Source organism: Anthonomus grandis, chromosome 12 (assembly GCF_022605725.1).
Source record: "Anthonomus grandis grandis chromosome 12, icAntGran1.3, whole genome shotgun sequence".
NCBI lineage: Eukaryota > Metazoa > Arthropoda > Insecta > Coleoptera > Curculionidae > Anthonomus > Anthonomus grandis.
This window is the reverse complement of record NC_065557.1, coordinates 4,999,283-5,022,071: the sequence shown is the minus strand read 5'-3', so window position 1 is coordinate 5,022,071 and position 22,789 is coordinate 4,999,283. Positions and strand designations below refer to the sequence as shown.

The 22,789-nt window shown below is 33.7% G+C and overlaps 1 protein-coding gene across 3 annotated transcripts in view; it reads right to left on the bottom strand.

The window, feature by feature from the left end:
• Positions 1-22,789, bottom strand: part of LOC126743427 (baculoviral IAP repeat-containing protein 6) — a 117,489-nt gene that overhangs the window by 6,492 nt on the left and 88,208 nt on the right. For all 3 annotated transcript variants that reach the window (XM_050450523.1, XM_050450524.1, XM_050450525.1), the window contains exons 32-41: positions 21,478-22,590; positions 20,297-20,506; positions 20,019-20,231; positions 13,767-14,024; positions 13,510-13,705; positions 8,423-8,650; positions 8,111-8,367; positions 2,945-3,162; positions 2,510-2,683; positions 2,306-2,447 (exon numbers count right to left, since the gene is read on the bottom strand). In XM_050450523.1, the coding sequence (XP_050306480.1) occupies positions 2,306-2,447; positions 2,510-2,683; positions 2,945-3,162; positions 8,111-8,367; positions 8,423-8,650; positions 13,510-13,705; positions 13,767-14,024; positions 20,019-20,231; positions 20,297-20,506; positions 21,478-22,590 (3,009 nt within the window). The remainder of the gene's footprint in view (positions 1-2,305; positions 2,448-2,509; positions 2,684-2,944; positions 3,163-8,110; positions 8,368-8,422; positions 8,651-13,509; positions 13,706-13,766; positions 14,025-20,018; positions 20,232-20,296; positions 20,507-21,477; positions 22,591-22,789) is intronic.

Sequence of the window (22,789 nt, the reverse complement as noted above, 5' to 3'; positions counted from 1 at the left end):
TTCGTATAGATCCCCAACCTTTAAGAGAAAAGCAAACACAATTTACACTGTCAAGTGCGACGACGACGACACTGAATATCATCCTCAAATTTCCAAGGGGGCAGTACGACGAATCAAATCTTTTTTTTTTTAACTCTACAAGAGTGGGATGCAATGAATACTTGGATATTTCTTCCAGCGTATTTTTTACTTCCTTCCTCCAGGCATTTGGAATCATTTTTATTTCCGTCCAGGCAGTTGAGGTCCTATTTTGTTTATGCCAGTGTCTGGAAGCAATAAATAATTCCAATTGCCTGGAAGAATCAAAAAATTGCTCCAAATGCCAGGAAAAAATTAAAAATAATCGCAACTTCCTAAAATATACAAAAGACACTTGGATATCTCTTCCAGGCATTTGGAAGAATTTTTATTTCCGTTGGGATCATGTGTTGCTTATTCCAGTATCAAAATGTATTGAACTTATTGATTTTTTGTTAGTTTAATCGACGCAGTTACGTCTCAAGTTTCATGTTCTCCAAGTTTACGACGGACTCCAGCTACTTGATTTATTCAAGTATTTCGCGCAAAGGATATAGAAAATACAAATTAAATTATATTCACTCATAAAATAAAGACATAAGAAGTGAAGAAGTGAGATAAAAATGCATACAAGAATTGCATATTTACTATACAACGCAACTTAAGTGTAGATTTCAAGTCGTTTTGGACCTTTTTTAATTGCATGAAAAGTTCTGTTCATATCCCCAACTTAATGTATCTTTCTAATAAAGTATTTAATAACGGGAATAAAATTTGTGATGCTGTTGCCAATTCCATAAAATATTAATGCTCATAAAGTGATAATTAATCAGGTTCACATAGATGAGGTAGTAAAGCAGTGAGACTGGACTCTACACCCTCCTTTTTTACCAGCTTTTCTGATTTTCCTAGCTTTCGAAAGAGACGTAGACCTTTAGAAACGAGCCAGAATATGTCCAGTTTGTCAGCCAATTGCCATACTCTCTATGCCTGTCAAAGGATTTCAGCTAATTTTATCAAAAATAATAATATATAGTAAAATGAAAAATATCATATACCGTTTTTCAGCATGCCTTCCTTAAATCAAAGTCCACTTTAAATAATTAAATTACTACTAACCTAGAGATATCTGATGCTCTAAATCTTCGAGAACAATGAAATTTTATATATACTGACTTTGAAAAAGGTTTGGACAAAGTATCTTCTGGAATATGATTATTACAAATTAAAATATGAATTTGGATTCCAGGACAATATTAATAGTTTTTTTAAAGGATTTAAATCTCAGCTCTTTATTCCAACATCTGGCGTACCACAGGGTTCCATATTGGGTCCACTGTTGTTTTGATTATTTATTAATAGATATACCAAAGTTTTAAAAAATTCAACAGGTTTATTGTTTGCTAATAGCTTCCAAATTTATAAAGTAATAAAAAGTCCCACAGACTGTTTGAATTTACAAAAAGATTTGCATAGTGTTATATTCATACAAATCAAATAATGTATTGCTTAAATGCTTCAATGGGATTACTGACTTAGGAGGAGTTTTTGATAAAAAATTAATATTTATACCTCATTACAAACAATGCATCTCAAATGTATGGTTTCATAGTAAGACACATAAGGAATTTAATAATCCAGCATGTTTGGTACAGCTGTACTATGCCTACATACGCAGTTTACTAGAACATGCCTGCATAATTTGGAACCTATACTATGAACATTACAAATATGCAAACAAAATGGCGCTTATAATGTTTTTTAGTGAAAACAAATATTACCATAATAATGCCTCTTTAAGTGAGTTATGTAATATTTACAACATAGAGTCACTTGAGAGGCATAGATTCAATTTTGCTGTAGTGTATCTTAAATGGCCTTATTGATGATATCTAATATTATCAATAGACATCTAAATTCTCCATTTTGTAGTATCTGTAATCTCTATAATAAAAAACAGGATAAACTAGACTTATTTAATATTATTTTACTAAAACTAGAAACAAAAAAAAAATTAATTAGGTTATAGTTCGGTGGAATAATTTAACTTTAGGATTATACTTTCTAATAGGAATTGTTAACAGTGTAGGAGTATTATCTCTGTAAAGTGCAAATAAATAAATTTCTTTGTAGTTGTAGCCTTAAAAAATAAATAAATGCGAACTCCATCTAATCTGTAATTTTTTACTCGCTTTATGAGTTTAATAATGATAAGATGCAAGAGTCTCGCTGTTTTAGACTGATACTGTACACCCAAGAAATAAAATACAGATATTTATTTATTTACCTCTGGCCCGTTCATAACCGGGCTCGTTAAAGTACGGTTCGGGTACCAAAATTAAACTTTGTATCGATACCAACACCTGCAAGAAACTGGAGGTTTGCGCGTTCCATTTCTCTTCCGGTCTCCCGTGCCAAGTGTTTAATACCTAAAATTTATCCACACCAAATTAATAAGAAATTGTTAAGCGAGTTTTTCAAATATTCTTACCGATAAGCACACTTTGCCGTCATTATACAAATTAGGATTAAATCTAACCGTATGATGTCCGGTGGTTTCCAAATTAATTAACATCGGCGAGGAGGGATAATCAGGCGGGAAGAACACATCTAACTCGAAACAACCGTTGGCATACGGAGTATCCGCTGGTCCCGTTATCAATACCTAAACGAAGCAATTGTGTAATTTATAATCATATTGTATATTAAAATTAGCAAGTTGTGTAAGTAGATTAGTAAGATTTCATTACATTATTATCTATACAGTTACGATGCTTTATATAAACAATTGGGACATGCTCGGAAATCATGTCTTAGTTAGGAAATATTACTTTTGAGCCGTTTTCGAAGTATGTCCTATAATTTCTACTGTCCCAAAATGCCCACATATTGCGCCATGATATTTCAATATTTTTTTAAATCTTACCTTCATAACGTCCAGCCTGGAGGTGTCGTAGCGAACAAAGACCGAACTGCTATAACTTAACGGTAAACTGGTGGATAAGGTGACGGTTTCTTGGGCGATCCTTTTCACTCGGGAGGGATGCGACTGTTCCGGGCACGTTTTCGCCATCGACTCGAAATGATGCGATATCACGAACTTTATCGAGCCGTCCGGTTGTTCCTCGATCATCTCGTACGAGGCTGGAAATTTACCGCAAGATTATTTCAAATTTCAAGTAAAAGTGAAATATTAAAGAAGTTTAAAATCCTTTCGAGGGGATCTGAACCAGTGTGACTTTTAAATATCGTGCGGAGCAGATCGCGTAGTTCAAACAACTGTGACGCCAAATATTCAATTACAGATATGGGTTTAATCTATAGAATATCAGCGAGCGAACTCTCTAACTCGATAGAAAGGAAATTTCTATTATAGAAAAAATTTTTAAACCCTACTCTCGATCTTTACTGGCCTTTGGATTAGAAATATAGAAAGATGTATGTATTTCTTGTGGGGATGAAGCATTGTTGTAGCAGATTTGAAAGTCAACAAATTCTCTTAACTTGTTAACTATTTTTTTAAGCTTTAAAACGATTATTAAGTTTATAGTCATATATTTTATCCACGCTTATGTACACCCCGAAATTGGGAAATACTTGATATATAATCGTCTTTTTTCTATTCTTAATTCAATCGCCTCTTCTTCATCTTCCATTTCTATGGCAAAATCTAAGACATTAATCATAATTATATTAAATTATAATATTTTAATATTATAATTTAATCGGAACGGGATAGGGTAAAATTAGTAGGATCCATCATAAAATTCGGAGTTTTATTGATACGCTTTGTAAGAAAATCTACTTAAAAAACCATAAGAAATAACAAAAGAAGCCGAACTATAAGAAATCTTTTCCCTTCGTAAAACGTGGACATCGAATGAAAACAGAAACAACAACAAAGCATACTTAACTTAAAAGATCGTAACGTCGAATGACATTTCCGTAATTGACGTTGTTGGCTGTGAAAAATCCTTAAAATTAGCCTTAAAAATACGCTAATGTTTGTAGACTGGGTAGTATAAGAATGTCTAAAGCTGAACGATGCCGAATGACATAGAGAAAAGGTTCGCGAATGCTAATCGCGCATAGAAAGAGATTTTCTTTCTATATTTTTTCTTGTCTATTTCTATGCCTATCGAGTTAAAGAGTTCCGCTGCACGAGTTTCAAATATTTTCTTTATTTGTGGAAATTCATGCCATTCGTTATTTCTATTTTTAATACTTCCTTTGAACACCACTTAGTAAAGAAATGTGGCGCCTTTGACTGATTTAGATTACATGAAAAAGTGATTTAGTATTAAAAAGCAAGGTTACAGCTGTCTTCGGTCTTAGCTCGCCATTAAATTTCTCGGTTTATTATTAAACTATGAAGATCCAAGCCCCGTTAAGTAAAGTGATGAAAGCGCGATTTTTAAACTTTTATAGTTGCGATTTATTTTGCTTACGAACTCCGGGACTAAAATTCCATTACACTGCTAGCATATAGAGATGGGCACAACTGTTCCCAGTTACAATTAATATAACAGGTTTCTGGTTTTTTTTTAACAGCCTCATTGTTTTATTAGTTTTCAAACCAGTTTTCTTCTTTTAAAACTGAACTAAATATTTTCACATTAAATTTAGAATATTTTAGCTTTGTCTAATTTTTTTAACCATATCACTATTAACTTAAAACGTTAAATGTCTCTAAATTTCTAATACTTATTATAGATACTCCTATTGGGCCGATATTGCGATCGGAATTTTAGTATATTCGTGACATTTGTATATTTATCTAAATATTTTTTGAAGTCAGTATAATCAAAAACCTATGTCTTCTAATCAGCTTATCAATCAATATTCGTTTAAAAAATGCTGTTTTAAATTGTTATTTTTAAACAGCTTTTTTGAGCTGGGAGTCTGACGGACTTATGGTCCATTAGTGTAATTGAACCACCATTTAGAAGAAGAAAATGAATCCAAAAAATAGATTTTTAGGAAATCGCTAAAAACTATTTATTCCTTCTCTTCTATTTTTTACTTATGTAATAATGAGATCTACTATAAAGTATAGCTTATTTAGGTTTATTAAGATTGAAAGAAACCATTCATTGATTCTAGTTATATATAAAAATGTATGAAAAAACTTGTTTTTTTTTCAAGATAACTTATAAAAAATAATCAAGTTAAATCCTTGAGTCTTGAGTCAAAAAATTGTTTCATCTGAGGCAGTAGTATTTGTCCATGTAAGGCTATTCTCTATTATACTCCTCTGGTACGTAAATCCTATCTCTCCTTCTAATAAGTCTTTTTGCTGTTCCGAAATTTCGATCGCACTGTAAAAAGGAAAGTCCACGCACAGGAAAGTACTGGTATATTTTATCGAATCGTTGAGTTGAAACCAATATGAGCATGAAGCGTATCAGGGTATTATTTCTGTTCTGACCGCCGCAAGCGCCACTGAACACGTGAAGTTCCTTAATAACGAGATCCTTATGCTGGATTGTTTTCCAAAGTAGGCTGCAGACTTTATCAGGCCCTCTCTTCGCTACTTCTTCATGGTATGTGTAAAAGTCTGCACTGTTTGTTTTTAAATCGTGGACACAAAACACTTAAAGCCATAGTTTCCTGAGATAAAACATTTCCTGCACTGGTATTTTTGGAAGCGGAGAATTTTGCATGTAGTCAAAAACAATAGCTCCCACATTTTCTTTTTCTTGACATAATCTTAACACTTCTTGCTGTTTCATGTAAAACTTTTTAGCTCGTCTCAGATGCACCATTTTTTGGCGTTTTCATTCAACGTTGGACTTTTTATTTTAGCTTCAAATTCTTCACAAGTTGAACAAACATCAATCTGTGGTCTTTCAAATCTGTAGCCATGCTTATCATTATAGTATTTTCTAAAAAAATCGTACCTAACTGTATTTGCATGTTCCGGATACTTTTTGCAAGAGAGTTCATGCATGATTTTCACATTAAGGCTGGCATCCAAATATTGAATGATTCTGGTGCTGTAGTGTGATTTTTTTAAGGGAAATGATCGAATGTGTTGATCGATCGCAATAACTACATTGTTAGGTAAAATGTTGCCACGATATAAATGAATACCACGGTGATCTGCCGGTAATTTTCTTTCGGCAATGAGAGATGTCAATGGAAAAATTGCTTTGCTTTTTATATCATACAAGATCGGAAAAGCTTGCCTGCAAACCTCAACTCTCATTGAGTTTATTTGGACAAAATAACTAAAAGTGTTCTCACGCCTTTTGGGATTTTCTTTTTTACTTAGCGCTGATGGATGCGCCATGCTTTAATAATAAGGCTTTTATTTCCAACAGTCACCCACTTATAGGAAATACAGAAAGAATTGTGTACAACAGGTTTAAGGTTTAAAATTAAATAATACTGTTGGATATCAATCCAAGATTAATTAATATTGAATATTTTTATTTTTTTTATTATTTTTCGGGATGTTTAAATTGGGAAATCATAAGATGGTTCTTTAATAATTAACTATTTTATTTAAAATACATTTTTCCGCGAAAATACGCACATTGTTTTGCGGGCTTGTAACCTTACTGACCTTGCGCAATGCAGGCCAAATGCATTGCCAAAAATTGGAAGGAAGTACGCAGTAGTACCTACACACACTTGCAAGTAGGTTTTGTAAAACAGCTAACCGCTAACAGCCTTATACATATTGACCGCCGGTGATTTTCCTGCAGTAATTATTTAACGAATTAGATTAAAGTTATAATAAAGACTTAAATTAAACTTTATCTAAAGTGTGAGTGCCTGATATGGAAGGAACGATGAACTGGTAGCGCTACCAAGCCCGACTTCAACGAAGCAAGGTAAGCCATTATGCATCACTAATGTGCGTTCGAACATTCCTTGAAAAAACGAAGAACCATACTAAATCTCAATCTATCTCAAAAACCTAATACAGTCCACTAAATCAAAAGTCTGACGACGACAAATACAATATAATATTAAGCTAAAGGAAAAATTATGGAAGAGGCTTATAGGCTAATAAAAATTTTAGCAAACATATATTTACTCAAAGCATTACCTACCTACAAAATCTCTAAGAGAAATTCAAGATTTAAGATTATTGATTAAAAAATCCTACTAAGAAAGACATTGAAGCAACAAAGAGGTCCAACTTGTGGTTACAAAGAGTATTAAATAAGTTACACATATAATAAATCGGCGACCTTCTAAAAATGTTATTTATTGCTCTATTACACTGAAATGTTCGAGAGTTTCTAGAGTTTAATCTGGGAACAACAAAGTAAATTTGATTTAACAATGAGCTACAGTCGATTTTATAATTAACTAACTTTATTAACTATAATTATATAAAAAGACCACGGCCGCTACCACACGGCAGTCGGCTAAGGCTTTCATGTTAAAACGTGCAAGCATTATATCTTGACATGTTCCTCTTGCTGGATAAACACCATCAGTCTTGTACATTAAATATTTTAAAAATCTACGCTGAATTGACTCAATTTTATCAATCTCCACCTGATATACTGGATGCCATATAATTAAAGCGTACTCAAGCTTGGAGCGAACAAATGAGCAATATAAGAACTGCACCACCCTAACTTCATCAAAATTGGGACAATTTCTAATTATAAAACCCAGAGATCTGGATGCTGCTATAACTGTATTATGGATATGATTTTTAAAGTTAAAATTTTGGTCAAAAGTAACACCCAAATCTTTAATTTCGAGACACCTAGTCAAAGGAAAATTTTGTATTTCATAATTATGCTGAATAAATTTTTTGTTTCTACAAAGAGTTACCTGAAAACACTTTGACACATTAGGAAAAAGTCTGTTATTCCGACACCAGTCATATATATTATTTAGTTCAGATTGAAGCAGTTGGCAATCAGATATGGTTTCAATTTTTCTATAAATTTTTAAATCGTCTGCAAAAAGCAGTTTAAGACATAAAATAGTCAGTGCAAGGTCATTGATAAAAAAAAAAGACTTCAACTTCTGATAAAAAGTAGTTTCGCCATGCTTTGGCGTTTATTTCCTTATTTTAACAGGTGGTTTAATTAAAAATAGAGTCACCAAAAAAAAAACTTACCAAATTGTAAATTCTTCATGATTCTCAAATACTGTTCCTCGGGCGAGATCCCGATGCGACATTCCAACGCGTTCTCCCCGCCCGTGTCGGTCTCGTCGATTAAGTCGCGCGTCACCTCGGCAACGACGGCCGCCGTATTCTGGATGTCGGGCATCAGCGTCGCCAGACCCTCGCCCTGTTCCAGATCCTCGATAAAACCGGACGATTTCGACTTCGACGATTTCCCGTTTTTGTCCGTCCCTTTGGCGTTTTGGACCCTGACCGATAAATAACTTTAGGACGTTTTAATTGAATTAAATTCCTCCTTCTTACCGTAATTTATTCGCGTAAGTGTCTACACAAGTTTTCATATTTTTCAGCAAAAAACTAACGGAAGGTTCGCCGTTTTTCGACCTTTGGGGTAACAGTAGCTCGACCAGCTGCGTGCTGACCGCCAAAGCTCGTAGTATTTTTAATACCGCTTTGTAGAGCGGTATGTGTCTGGCCATGTCCAGCACCGAGTCGTTTCTTAAGTAGGAGCTTATTGCGGGCAATAAGGAACTAAAAAGGAAAATATTTCCTTTCATGGCTAATTTAAAGTTTCAAGAGAAATAAATAGAGTTTTAAAACCTAAGATCTTAGATATTAATCAAGATTCATAAGATTTTACCATCCGAGCAGTACGGCTTTTACAAGAGTCACAGTTGCACAACTGCACTTCTTGAAAGGGAGATTTATTTGCATCGGTACTACTTGAGGGCTTGTGATAAACTTAATCACAATTTATTGTTGGTTATTCTAGACAATAGCAACGTCAAAAAAATAAACAAAATTTAAATTTTGATAAGATCTGCACAGTACATACAAAAAATAAAATATGAGAAAATTAAGAAAGTTGCTAAAAAATAGAATTTTAATGACAATAGTCTTGTTTACTGACTGGTTTGTGATTTGCGTGTAACTTAACAAATTAAATTAGTAACATACTTATATGACATAAGTATTAAATAAAAATTAGACTAATTAAAGTAATGTTTCTCATATTCTGCGATTTAAGGGCATGACCTACTAAATAAATAATTTAGGTAGGTGACCGAAATATACACATTATTTTTATTATTACAGCCTATTTGATTTGTAATAATTTTAACGAGACAAAGAAAACAAGCCTTCATTTACAGGTTTTTGTATTGAGTGTTAATTTTGAACAAATTCGGATCATTTTTAAGGAAACTATAAAGGTTTTTGTACTGGGTGTCTAAAAAATTGGGAAAATTTTAGCCTTCATCTTTGAGAGTCTATAAAAAATTCCTTGTTAGGAATATTGACTTGGAATATTTTTTAAAATAAAAACTTAAGTTTTCCAAACAAGTTAAGCTAAATTTCAATAAGTTTTGACGATTTTTGGGCAAATTACGAAGGTTTATGTGCTAGATGTTAAAAAAAAAAATGGGAAAATTGTGACCATTATCATTGACAGCCTGTAAAAAATTCCTTGACTAGAATATTGATTTAAAATATTTAAAAAAATAAAAAAAGAAGTTTTTCAAATAGATTAGAGCCAATTTTGAACAAATTCGGATCATTTTTGAGGAAATTATGAAGGTTTTTGTACTGGGTGTCTAAAAAAATTTCACCTTAATCTTTGAGAACCTGTAAAAAATTTGTTGTTAAGAATTTTGACTTGAAACATTTTTAGAAATAAAATATGAAGTACAGTAGACTCGCGTTATACTGAACACACTGTCTAGTGAACTATTCTAAATAGTGAACAGACATTTTTTCCTTAATGTATTCTGTCAAGTGAACAAATTGATGCTCGAAATAGTAAACCCAATAGTTTTATTAGGTAAACAAACAAATTAAGACAAGAAAAAGATATTAAACGGTTTGTTTCTTTTCGGGCAATTAGTTTTCATTAGTATTTGGGTGCAGTAGGTCGTGTCACGCCGCCAGAATAATTATGGCAAAAATTAGAAAGCATTTAACCCTAAGCGATAAAGCCAAAACATTAGAAGAATTAAAGAAAGGTGTCGGAGTGACCGTTTTGTCTAGACAATATGGTGTCGCTAAATCCACTATAATATGCGCGATTCGTCACAGAAGGATAAAGATTTTGAAACGAGTCAACAGTATTTTCACAGGACCTGGAAAAGCGAAAGCTTTGAGACAATCAGAGTGTCCTAGAATGGAAAAAGCTTTATATAAGTGGTTCTTAAAAACAAGGGAGAGAAATTTTCCGGTAACTCGTTTAATGATCCAAAAGAAGGCCAAGTTACTTCACAGTCAATACAAGGAATCTCCTTCTTTTAATGCGAGCAGTGTTTGGATGCAAAAACTGATGAAAAAACTGCCCCAGGTAGGAAAACCGAGAAACAAAGAGTGACTTTTCTAGCATGCGCAAACGCGGTAGGTACTCACAAAGTTAAACCATTAATTATTGGGAAAGCAAAAAATCCACGTTCGTTTCGAAATTTTAACTGTCCCGTCCATTATAGAAATTCCAAAACTGCTTGGATGACGGCAGCAATTTTTAAAGAATGGTTTCACCGAATGTTTATTCCTGAGGTAAGTTTTGTCATAGAAAGACGTTTTAAATTTTACCATCTTTGTATCTCGAGAATTAGAAAAAATGGCTTCAGTCCTTTTGGACTACGATTTTTACAAATTTACTCCCTTTTTTTATTCCTTTTAAGAATTTAAACTGCACAATATTCTAGCATTTGTTCTTGTCTTAGGTTACGGAATTCCTACAGAGCCAAAACCTTCCAGTTAAAGCCATGCTATTGTTGGACAACGCAGCAAGCCATCCACCAGCAGAACAGCTAAGAAGTCATGATGGTTCCATTTTCACTGTTTATATGCCACCTAACGTTACTCCGCTAGTCCAGCCAATGGACCAAAACGCTATTCGTCTGACAAAACTATTTTATCAAAAAAATTTGTTATCACAAATTATTGGAACTAACCAGGATATCGGAGATGCTCTAAAACATATTTCGTTAAAGGACGCCATTCTAAATTTGGCTTTGGCGTGGAGAAATGTAAGGCCTGAAGTTATAGAAAAATGCTGGCATAATTTACTTTTACCATTAGCCGACGAAGTTGACGATGAGGAAGATAACATCCCCTTAAGTGTTTTACGGAGGCGAATAAGAAATGAAGATATTGACACAGTGAGATCAAAAATCATTACTTTATTGCAGACTTTTAATCCAGAAGTTCATATTCAACCTATTGATGTAGACGATTGGAATAAAGATAACTTACCTGACACAAAAGAAACTGAAACATGACCAAAGTGAAAGTGATGGAAACGATCAAGATGATGAAGTACAAGAAGAAATGGTGGTAAATAAGGAACGAGTGACAACAAATTCGGCAATAAAGTCGATTAACAACATCCTTCAATGGGCCGAAGAAAATGAAGATAAAGTGGAATATTCTAGTATACTCGTTTTACAAAACTTAAGGAATACAATGGTGCAAACAGGACTAAAAACAAAGAAGCAAACAAAAATTACTTCATTTTTTGAAAAAAATAGATTAGATTGCCATTTTTTTATTTTATTTTAATTACATATGTAATATTTTTTCTGTTTCGCATTATTAAAGTTAGTTTTCTAAAGACAAACGTTGCTTTAATACGTACATTAAAAAAATTGATAGAGTGAACAAATCGATATAGTGAACTGGATGTGCATTAATTAGTTCACTATATCGTGAGTCTACTGTATTCCAAACAAATTAAGGCAATTTTCAACAACTTTGGATTGTTTTTAAGGTAATTATGAAAGTTTTTGTATTGGATGTTTAAAGAATTGTGAAAATTTTCACCATCATCTTTGATAGCCTGTAAAAAAATCCTTATTAAGAATATTGACATGAAATATTTTTCAAAATTAAAACTAAAGTTTTCCAAACGATTTGAGGTAATTTTGACCAAATTTGCACCATTTTTTAGGGAAATTATAAAGGTTTTTATATTGGGTTTTAAAAAATTGGGATATTTTTCAGCAACCTCTTTGACAGCCTGTAAAAAATTCGCTTACAAGAATATTGAGTTTGAATATATTTTAAAATAAAAACTGAAGTATTCCAAATGAATCAAGGTAATTTTGAATAAATTTGAACCATATTTGAAGAAAATATGATAGTTTTTGTACATGGTGTTCAAAAAATTGGGAAAATTTTCACTATTATTTTTAACAGCCGGTAAAAAAATCTCTGTTAAGAATATTGACTTAGAATATTTTTTAAACTAGAAATTGAAGTTTTCCAAATGATTTGAGGTAATGTTGACCACATTCGCACCATTTTTGAAGAAATTATGACAGTTTTTGTACATGGTGTTGAAAAAATTGGGAAAATGTTCAACATTACCTTTGACAGTCTGTTAAGAATATTAACTTAGAGTTGGAATATATTTTAAAATAGAAACTGAACTATTCCAAACGCATTGAGGCAATTTTGCACAGGTTCACACCTGGCATCTTTTGTACTGGACATGTAAACAATTAGGAAAATTGTAACCATCATCTTTGAGAGCCTGTAGAAAATTCCTTATTAAGAATATTGACTTGGGATATGTCTTTAAATAAAAACTTAGGGTTTCCAAACAAAATAAAACAAATATCAATCAAGTTTTTGAGAAAATGATGAAAGTTTAGGTGCCAGATGTTAAACAAAATGGGAAAATTTTGATCATCTTTGACAGCCTGTAAAAAAATCCCTATTAAAAATATTAACTTGGAATATTTTTTTAAAAAGAAAGTGAAATATTCCAAACGAATTGAGGCAATTTTGAACAAATTCGGACCATTTTTAAAGAAATTATGACGGTTTTTGTACTAGATGTCTAAAAAATTGGGAAAATTTTCATAATCTTCGACAGCCTGTAAAAAAAAATTAATAATAAGAATATTGACTTAACATATTTTTTAAAATAAAAACTAAAGTTTTCCAAACGAATTAAGGCAATTTTGAGCGAATGCGGACCATTTTTTAGGGAATTATGAAGGTTCTTGTACTGGGCATCTAAAGAAATAGGAAAATTTTCACCATCATCTTCGAGAGCCTGTAGAAAATTCCTTATTAAGAATATTGACTTAAAATATTTCTTTAAATAAAAGCTTAAGGTTTCCAAACAAAATTTCAATAAGTTTGGACGATTTTTAAGAAAATTATGAAAATATTAGTTTATGTACCAGATGTTAAAAAAATGGGAAAATTTTGATCATCATCTTTGACAGCCTATAAAAAAATCCCTATTTAACATATTGACTTGGAATATTTTTTAAAATAAAAACTAAAGTTTCGCAAACGAATTGAGACAACTTTGAAGAAATTCAAAGAATTTTGTACCCGGTGTCAAGAATGAGAAAATTTTCACCTATCGTTTGTTGAAACGTAACCTTTACCTTTTGGCAAGGAAATCCACAAACTGCGCGGGTAGCACGTCCCCTTTCAACTCATCCCCCGCTCCGTCATTCGGATTTATATAACTGGCCAAAACCTGCAACAGAACCGTCACGTGTTCCTCTTCATTCTTCTGCTTCATCAGGGCCTGTTCCACGTTCCAGCTTTGCTGCGTCGAACCGGTTCCGAAACCCGTACCTGCAAAATTAACAGGGAATATCAATAAGAAACCTCACTCGATTGGCACACACACACTCACCTTTCGCCCAATAATGTTGCCGGTCCTCCTTATTCTTTTGCTCCTTCTGCCCGTCCTTATCCGTACCGCTACCGGCGTGATGGGTCAATATGCCCAAGCATGCCAGAAGCAGCTGTAACACCCCCGTGGTCAAGCTGATCCTCCGTAAGAATCTTCCGTCGTCAGAACATAACGGAGAGGTGTCGTAAAGCCTCTGGAGCACCTCAAACGGATGCGTGGGCAAAGAGTTTGCTAACGGTGAAGAGAAAATGTCTCCCCCTAAGAAATAATGCATATTGATGTAATTAATTTATATGCTATTGAAAGAAATAAAGTAAAGGCCAAAAATATTGGTTTGGAAATTTAAGGTAGATTAATTGATTAAAAATTAAAACTAAAAAGTAGTACTACGGCAATTATTGAATCGGTACCTAAATCTCATGCGAGATAATACCGAAGTGCGTCACGTCTTTGTCGATTTAATGAAAGCTGATTGGGGTGTTCCTTATATCAACATCCTTTACTTCATTTATTACTAGGGTAAGTCGAGTCATTTTTTTTCCTTTCGCGTTAAATTGTGTCTCTTCTTATTTTGTTTCTATTTTATTTCACTCATTACATAGTCACTAAGGGTGTGCGTCGAAAAAAAGAAGGATCACCTTATTTTAGTGTGACTGGAGCAGCGTCCCTATTTTTTTACAGTCTGGCCTTGATAACTTGATAAATAATTAAGATCGAAATATCCTTGATTTATACGAGTATACAATAAAAAGTAGCAAATGCAGTATTATTATCCTCAGAATATTATTATATTATTATAAATTTAATATTTCATAAATACTTTACTAATATGGGCAAAAAAATGGCTGATAAGTTATCACTTAAAAGAAATCTTTCAACAAATGTAGTAATTCAACAAATAATAATAATTATCGATTGTTTGAATAGGCACCTGTTAGTAAAAAAATTAGAGAAATATGGCATAAGGGGAAATGTAATAGAGTGGTTTAGGTCTTACATTAATAACAGAAAATTAATTAAACAATTAATATCAAAGGATGGGAAAACAGGTTATTCTAAATATGTATTTAATGATATAGGAATTGCACAAGGCAGCATACTTGGTCCGGTATTGTTCATAATATTTATTAATTATCTTGATCTCTTAATAAATTCACTTAGCCAGAAGATTGCTAAATATGCTGATGACACCAATATTATTATTACTAGTCAATCATTAAAATATTTATTAAATAAGACAGAAGAATTCTTTGACATGATCACATACTGGTTTAATACAAATATTATAATGTTTCGAACAAAACAATGTAACCTTCAAATGCAAGAATTTTTTTGAATGGCAAGATGTTAGGTCTATATATCAATGAACACCTTAACTGGTCATACCATATAAACCAGCTAATAAAAAAGTTAAATTCTATTTGTTATGGTATTAGAATAGTTGGAAAATACATTAATGAAAAATCCTTAAGAATTCTGTACTTCGCTAACTTTGAATCTATTGTTAAATATAGTATAATTTTTTGGGGAAAAGATAGCGGGTTACAAGTCTTTAGAGATTGGGATATTATGACCGTATATGCCTTATGCCAAAACAAACATCTTTTCCAATCAAAAACGGAGCATAAATATAACACAAGGACATTCAACTTTAGCTATCCAGTTCATAAACATTCACTAACAGAAAAATCTCCACATTATGCATGTATAAAACTATTTAACTTCCTATCAGAACACATAAAAAGAATTGTATCAGTTGGAAAGTTTAAGGCTGCAATTAAGGATTTGTTAGTAAAGCTGGAACCCTACTCTTTAAGAGACTATTGTACCTAATCCTAATGCATGTTTCTGTTGACATTATTTCATTTCATGTACAGTGTTTGTAATTGTTATGTGATTTGAAATAAAGAGATTATTATTATTATTATCCTAGTTTATTTATGACGCCTGTATCAGAGAAGGAAGTATTAAAAAAATATAATTTCATTAAAAAATAAGTCTGCATCTGGACTGGATGGTATTGGTAGTAGGACTTTAAAAGATATAAAAGATCACATAGCCAAGCCTCTTGCCCATATCTTTAATTCTTCAATATGGAATTGTAATCCTTGTTAATAAAGGAAAAGAGACGCATTTACCCGGGAACTATCGCCCAATATCTCTTATTAGCAATATCGCCAAAATATTAGAACACTGCATCAGAGATAGAATCATAAAACATGTGGATAAAAACAATATTTTATTATCTAACCAATTTGCTTTCCGACAAGGAATGTCAACAGAAGACAGTTTGAGGTATCAAACTTTATTTATAGTTCTATTGATAAAAATATTTATTGATTTAGCTGAAAGCGTTTGACACCGTGTCGCATGACATTCTATTAAAAAAAACTAAGTAGCTATAGAATAAGGGGATTATGCCTTGAATTATTAAAAGATTATCTTGAAGATCGAGAAGAGTGTGTAAGATTTATAGTGAATTCGAGATGGTTCTATGTGGTCTTTCTCAAGGTAGTGTAATTGGCCCACTCTTATTCTCAATCTATATCAATGACCTTTTAAGCCTCATTGATATCGACTGCGGAAAGTATGATGATTGACCAATAGAAGAAAATTGTAATAATTTTTACGCTGATAGCATAGGTGAAATTTCAAATAGTATAGACTGTGGGTAGGTTTTTTCTGCCCCAATCACTTATAGCGCTCTCCTATGTAAGGAGAGACCTTACTTACAAATTTAAGGTTTTAAGAAGTACTGCTTCACTCAACCGCCTTCAATTTCTGCAGCGGTTTTTTGTTGTAAAGTTAAATTAATTCAAGAGAAAATAGCAAAGTTCAATTTTGATTTGCTGCGAGCGTGTCTTCCACCTCTCATTACCTGCTATTATACAAACAAATAATCAGACCTAAACTCCTCTATGGCTCATGCGTCTTAACAAACATAACAAAAACAAACTTAATAAAACTGGAACGCTTTCAAAATAAAACATTAAGACTAATTTCAAATTCGCCCAGATATGTACGAAACATAGATATCAGGGACGATTGCCGTATAGAGACCATAGAGGAGTTTATGAAACGAAAACACACGAAATTCAAAGAGCGTGTCAGGGCCCTCGAGAATAACGATCTTAAAAAATTCCTACTTAAGTGGAGGGAAAACCGCCCATGGAAGGGCGTCTTTTCTTAATTAAAAAAACTCAAAAAAACAACGTAAAATCCTACTCTCTTCCACACACAAAATATCCAACAATAAGTTTATTTAAATAACAAAAACAAAGCCTTTTTAAAAATATTTTAAAAATAAATTAAACTTCAAGTTTACTCCGAAACAGATCCACGGTCAACGGATCAATCTCTCGCTTTTGGGGGCGTGTCTTCCACGCCGCCAACTGACCAATCACAGAAATACCGAAACAATCCTATGCTCCGAGCCTCAACAGCCAAAACACTTCGATGCGACCAGAAGAAAAAAAGATAGGCGCCTAGATCCAACAAACGAGTCAAAAAACCGACCAGCTAGACCGGAAACAATCAGTGCAAGACATCATCATCACCTTACAACTGGACGTTTTTATAACCACACAAGGGGAGGATTGGAGCCGGTTTTCGTCATTGACTAAAATGCTACGAGTTCTTTCAGTATGTAGAAGAATGAAAAAAGACTCTCCAAAAGGAAATCTAAGTCCAGCAGAACTAGAATCGACATTAGAAGCCGTCATCCGAGGTGTACAAGAGCCAGAGTCTGCAGAAGAAACCAAAATACTTAAGCAACGTAAAAGAATTGAAAAAAGAAGCAAATTATTACAAAACCTATACCCAATATTGGATCAAAATGGAATAATCCGTGTAGGAGGAAGACTCAAGAATGCTAAGATACCAATCGATCAAAAACATCCAATCATATTGCCCAGAAATAGCCATCTAAAAAAACTCATCATAAGAGATGCCCGTGAGAAAACATTGCACGGAGGAAACCAACTAACTTTGGCCTACATTAGGCAGAAATTTTGGATTATCAATGCAAAACGGACAATTGCAACAATGATAAACAAATGCATAAAATGTATTAGATATAAGCAGCAAGCAGCACAACAAATAATGGGAGATCTACCGAAAGAAAAATGTCGATTAGACAGAGACGATACCGCGATACGACTCAAAGGCGACGAGCGACTGACTGCAAGACGCCGCGCGGGTGGCGGTTATTTATAGAACATCAAAAGGCTGGTCATGGTACAAAAGCGACGTTGCCGCGGATTAACTTATTTTAAATTGTGTTGAATTTATAGTTTTTATCCGTTGTAGAATTACAACATAGACAAAATTGACTGGAGTGCTAACATAGAAAAGAATGGTGTTTAAAGCTTTGCTAACTTTAAACCTATTAATAAAATAATCTATCTCTTTTATTCTTAATAAAATACTTTACTAGTTATTAGTAGTATCTATTACTAATTCTTAGGTTTTGGGGAGAGTGCTCGCTCTCTAGTTCAGCAATATTTGACCGGTCGAACTCAGATAGTGAAGCTCAATGGGAAGCAATCCTCGGCTATGGATCTCTCTTGCGGAGTACCACAAGGGTCTATTCTTGGTCCTCTATTCTTTACCCTGTATACGTCTCAATTGTGTAAGAGTCTTAAATATTCAAAAGTCCATCTATATGCCGACGATACACAGGTTTATTTCTCTTTTCCTCCTAACAAAATCTTAGAAGCTAATGATAAGGTATCTTACGACCTTAACATGCTAGCAAAGGCATCGGAACATCATTGTTTGAGTTTAAACCCAAGTAAATGTAAGGTTCTTCTTTTTGGTAGGTTGCATTCCAGAGACACATATGAGAAATTTGTTCAGATTAAATTGAATGGTCAACTAATAAATTGTAGTAATGTGGCTAGGAATCTTGGAGTTTTATTAGATGTTAAGTTGAGGTTCACTGAGCACATTGATCAATGTATTAAAAAAGCTTTTATTAACCTTAAGCTACTTTATAGTCAGAGGCAGCTCCTTAATAAGGAACTAAAAAAAGTTTTATGTGACAGTCTTGTATTGTCCCATTTCACTTACTGTGATGTTTTGAATGTCCCCTGCCTTTTGATAAGTGATATTTGAGAGGAGCTTTAGTTACTGTATTTATCTGCAATATAATAAAATTCCTCCTGATTTAAAATATATTTCACCTTCTATATTTAAACGAAAAATAAGCAGTTATATTACTGATCTCTGTTAGCCTAGAGTGTTGTTAAATATCTATTCTTTAACTTATTGTAAATTTCATAAGTCTGTGTGGTTATCAAACGTTGTAATGTTAATCGGTTGTGCATATAGACAGTTAGAACTTAATATTTTGTAACTATGTAATTATTTAAGATACATTTTGAAATTCTTTGTAATATCTAACCTCAAGTTGATTTGTATGGTTAAGCTAGGAAGTAAGCTTCAACTTTGCCATTTAGAATTTACCAATTGTAAATTTTAATAAAGACATTATTATTATTATTATTATTATTAATACTAGATACTGCTAATCTATGGATACTCTAGAATCGCTAAATATCAACTTAGTAAAGAACCTCTTTTGTGTAATAGGCCATCCTCTTCTTTATATTGTAAATACTTCTTTAAAAACAGGAAGGTTACCATTTTAATTAAAAACCAGTGTTATAGTTCCCATACCCAAGGTTTCCAAACCTAAGCCGAATTTAGGCCAATTAATTTACTACCTGTAGTTGATAAAATTATTGAAACTATAATATGTCAACAACTAAGAGACTAAATTGACGAAAACAAAGAAAAAGTCACGGTCTCACATATCATCACAGGTTACACGTGTTTCGCTCTAGTTAGATCCTCATCAGGCCTTTAAAAGCCATCCACACACTTCACAGTACATAAATAAAAACCAGGTTTTATTTATATACTGTGAAGTGCTATGATAAGTAAAACAACAAACACTGTACTGCTTAAATCTTATCATTCAATGGAATTTTTAACCCATCATAATGTAGAAGACCATCTCTCTATGATAGAAAACGCAGAAATTTAATTTTTTCATAATTTTTTGCATAATTAAAAGCATTTTTTAAAACCTCTTCTGAAATTCTTTTTACAATTTCCCAGTTTTTTTCATTAAATAAATATAGTAATATGATTTTTTTTTGGTTAAAAACACATTCTGCTAATTTATGACCTTAATTTTAATAAATCTGGTAGGGTGTACTGGTCCCTCCAAATGTTATTTATTATTACCTTCTCCGTCGTCTGTGACCCCTAGCAAGAGCCTCAACAGACACAGGGCCTTCTTGGTGTCTTTCAGAAGTACCTCCGCGTACCCTGGTAACCTCAAAAACAAACTGAAAGCGGTCAAAGAGTGTGGGGGAATTTGCGAAATGACTCCGGTGGTTTTCGTTGGCGAGTTGCCTCCCACCGTTTCCTCCATGTCCTCGTAGATGTCGTCGGCTTCTGAAAATGACCATAAAAATTAAAGTTTTATCGGGGATTTGATTTGATTTGGGATGGATTCGAACCTTCTAACTTAATCCACTCGGAATCGGACTGGTCGGAAATCGATTTTTCGTTGCTGGTTATTCTGACCGCCTCCGGGTAGATAGTGGGAAGGTTTTGGGCTAAAAGGGCCAACCCGCCCATTTGGCTGAACACTTGGAGGGCGCTGCATATCGGTTGTTGTTGCTGGATCAGTTCGACGGCCTCCTTGTTTTGGATTTTATCTTCGTTACCTTAAAAGGGTTTTTAAATTATTTATTTATTATATTCAATTATGTTTTGAGGATTTTTTCATTTACAAATAATCGATTATCAAGCCGAAAGAAAGATCAGTTAAAAGCAGGTATTTGAAAAGGCCTATACAATGGGTGAAAAAAAATTGTTTAAGTCCTCATAACTCAAAAAGTGAACAATGTACAGATTCGAAAACTTGCATCAGGACTCTTTGATTAATTTGATTGGACACCTATGTTAGCATTTTTAGAAAGAATATAAAGGGCGTGAAAAAAATTAATTATTAAACAAAATTATTTTGTTGAAGAAGTAGTCCATTCTTGCAGTGGAGTTAATAGATCAATGGATAACTAAAGATACTTCGGTCATTCTTCACTAAATCTACTTAAAATATTAATCCTACATGTTTCGGACATATAACATGTCCATCATAAGGGATAACAAATTAAGGGGTTCCGTCAATACATCTTGCAGATCTAGTGCCTCAGACAAGGTTAAAACAAATTAAGATACATGAGAATGGGACCCAAACATGGATTTACAAAAACTTTAAAATTACATTATTACGACAATACGATAATTGTTTTGTAAAAAGAACTGAGAACAAAAGCTGTATTTTTCATTAATAAATAAAATTATTTTGTTTTTTTTTAATCACAAAACGCTCATAACTCAAAAAGTAAACGACATAGAGATTTGAAAATTTACATCCAGACTCTTTAATTAATTTGATTGGCCCCCTGTTTTAGCGTTTTTGAAATAAATTAAAGAATGCAAAAAAAATAATATTTTTGAAAAAAATGTTCCAAACAAAAAAAGAGAAAATGGCGATAACTCAAAAACCAGGCCATCTACAGATCTAAAAATGTATACATAGGTTCTCCAATTAAATTCATAGGAGACACATTATACAGGGCGTAAAATTTTTTTAAAAGATGATTATTTTTTTCTTCAAAAATCATTCACTTACTTTTGCTTTGACATATCGTCAGATGCACATACGGCCAATCGTTGGTGTTCCCTTTAGCCTCCACGAGTCTCAACAACTGCGCCAAATTCAACTGCAACGGCAGCGCCTCATCCGAATACGTCAAACACTTGACCAATCTTCCCTCCATCACCTCGTTTCCGCCACTTCCACCACCGTCGTTCGCGTAACGTTTCTTCTTCGACTGCGGGGTAGACACGCGCCAATTTTTCAAATCTTTGACCCGTTTATCTTTGGCGGTCACCCCTGCCGCCACACTCAATTCCGAAAAGTCTTTTACCGAAAAAATGTGATAACCCTGCACCGTATCGATGATCTGAATATCTTTCTTTACCGGTTTCTTACTCTCCGACGGTAAAATGGTGTTGAATATCAGATGTTGCTCCAAGATATCCGCCAACGTGGTACTGGTGCTCAGGTACAACATGGTACGATTGTAGGTTTGCTTAAAAGCGGGATGCGCGGGGACAAACACCTGAGCCACCTTGGCCGATTTATAAAGGGTCTCGTCCGCCTCGATGCTGACCGGCACCTTTTCATTTTCCAACAGCAGTTGCAGCAACAGGCGACGCAGGAAACCGGAAATGCCGTTCTGCTGCTTGGAAATCACCTCGCACAACACCGTCGCCAGTCTGGACTGATTATTCGGGTGGCACATGCAGCATTTCGCCAAGAATTTCACGCAAACCTCTTCTAAATGCACGTGCGACTCCGACTGGATGCTGGAACTGCTGAACGGTTTCTTGCAGAGCCACTGGAGCAAGTGGGGCCAGAAAGACGAACCGTCCGGGGATCCAAGCCAGTCTCTCAGCATTTTCTCGTCGCATACGTCCGTGAAAAATTGCAGGATCGCGGTGACTTTTTCCAGTTTCGCCATCGGAACCGGGGACGTTTCGTTGTTGTTATGGCAAAACTCGTAGATCGCGTTGTTTAAGAGTTTGGGCAGGCCGGAGTCGAGGAGTTGTTGTATGGCGGTCGGTGATCTGCTCGCCAACGCGACCGTTTCCAGTTGGTCTTTGGATAAGTTTAATTCGGTCAGTTCGCCGATTATTAGGTGGCCGTACCATTCTTCCTGGTTGCTGTCTTCTAGCATTACTGTAAGAAATTTTCAATTAGTTTGGAGGCATATTTATTATTATTATTTTCAGATCTTTAACATTTTTTGGTTCAATATCTCTCCAACTTGCAAAACTCTTTAAAAATAATCTTAATTTTTCAATAGCTTTTAAAACTGCAAACACTTTGAAAAAGCACTTGATAAACACAAAGGATAAAATGGAGCAAACTTTAAAAT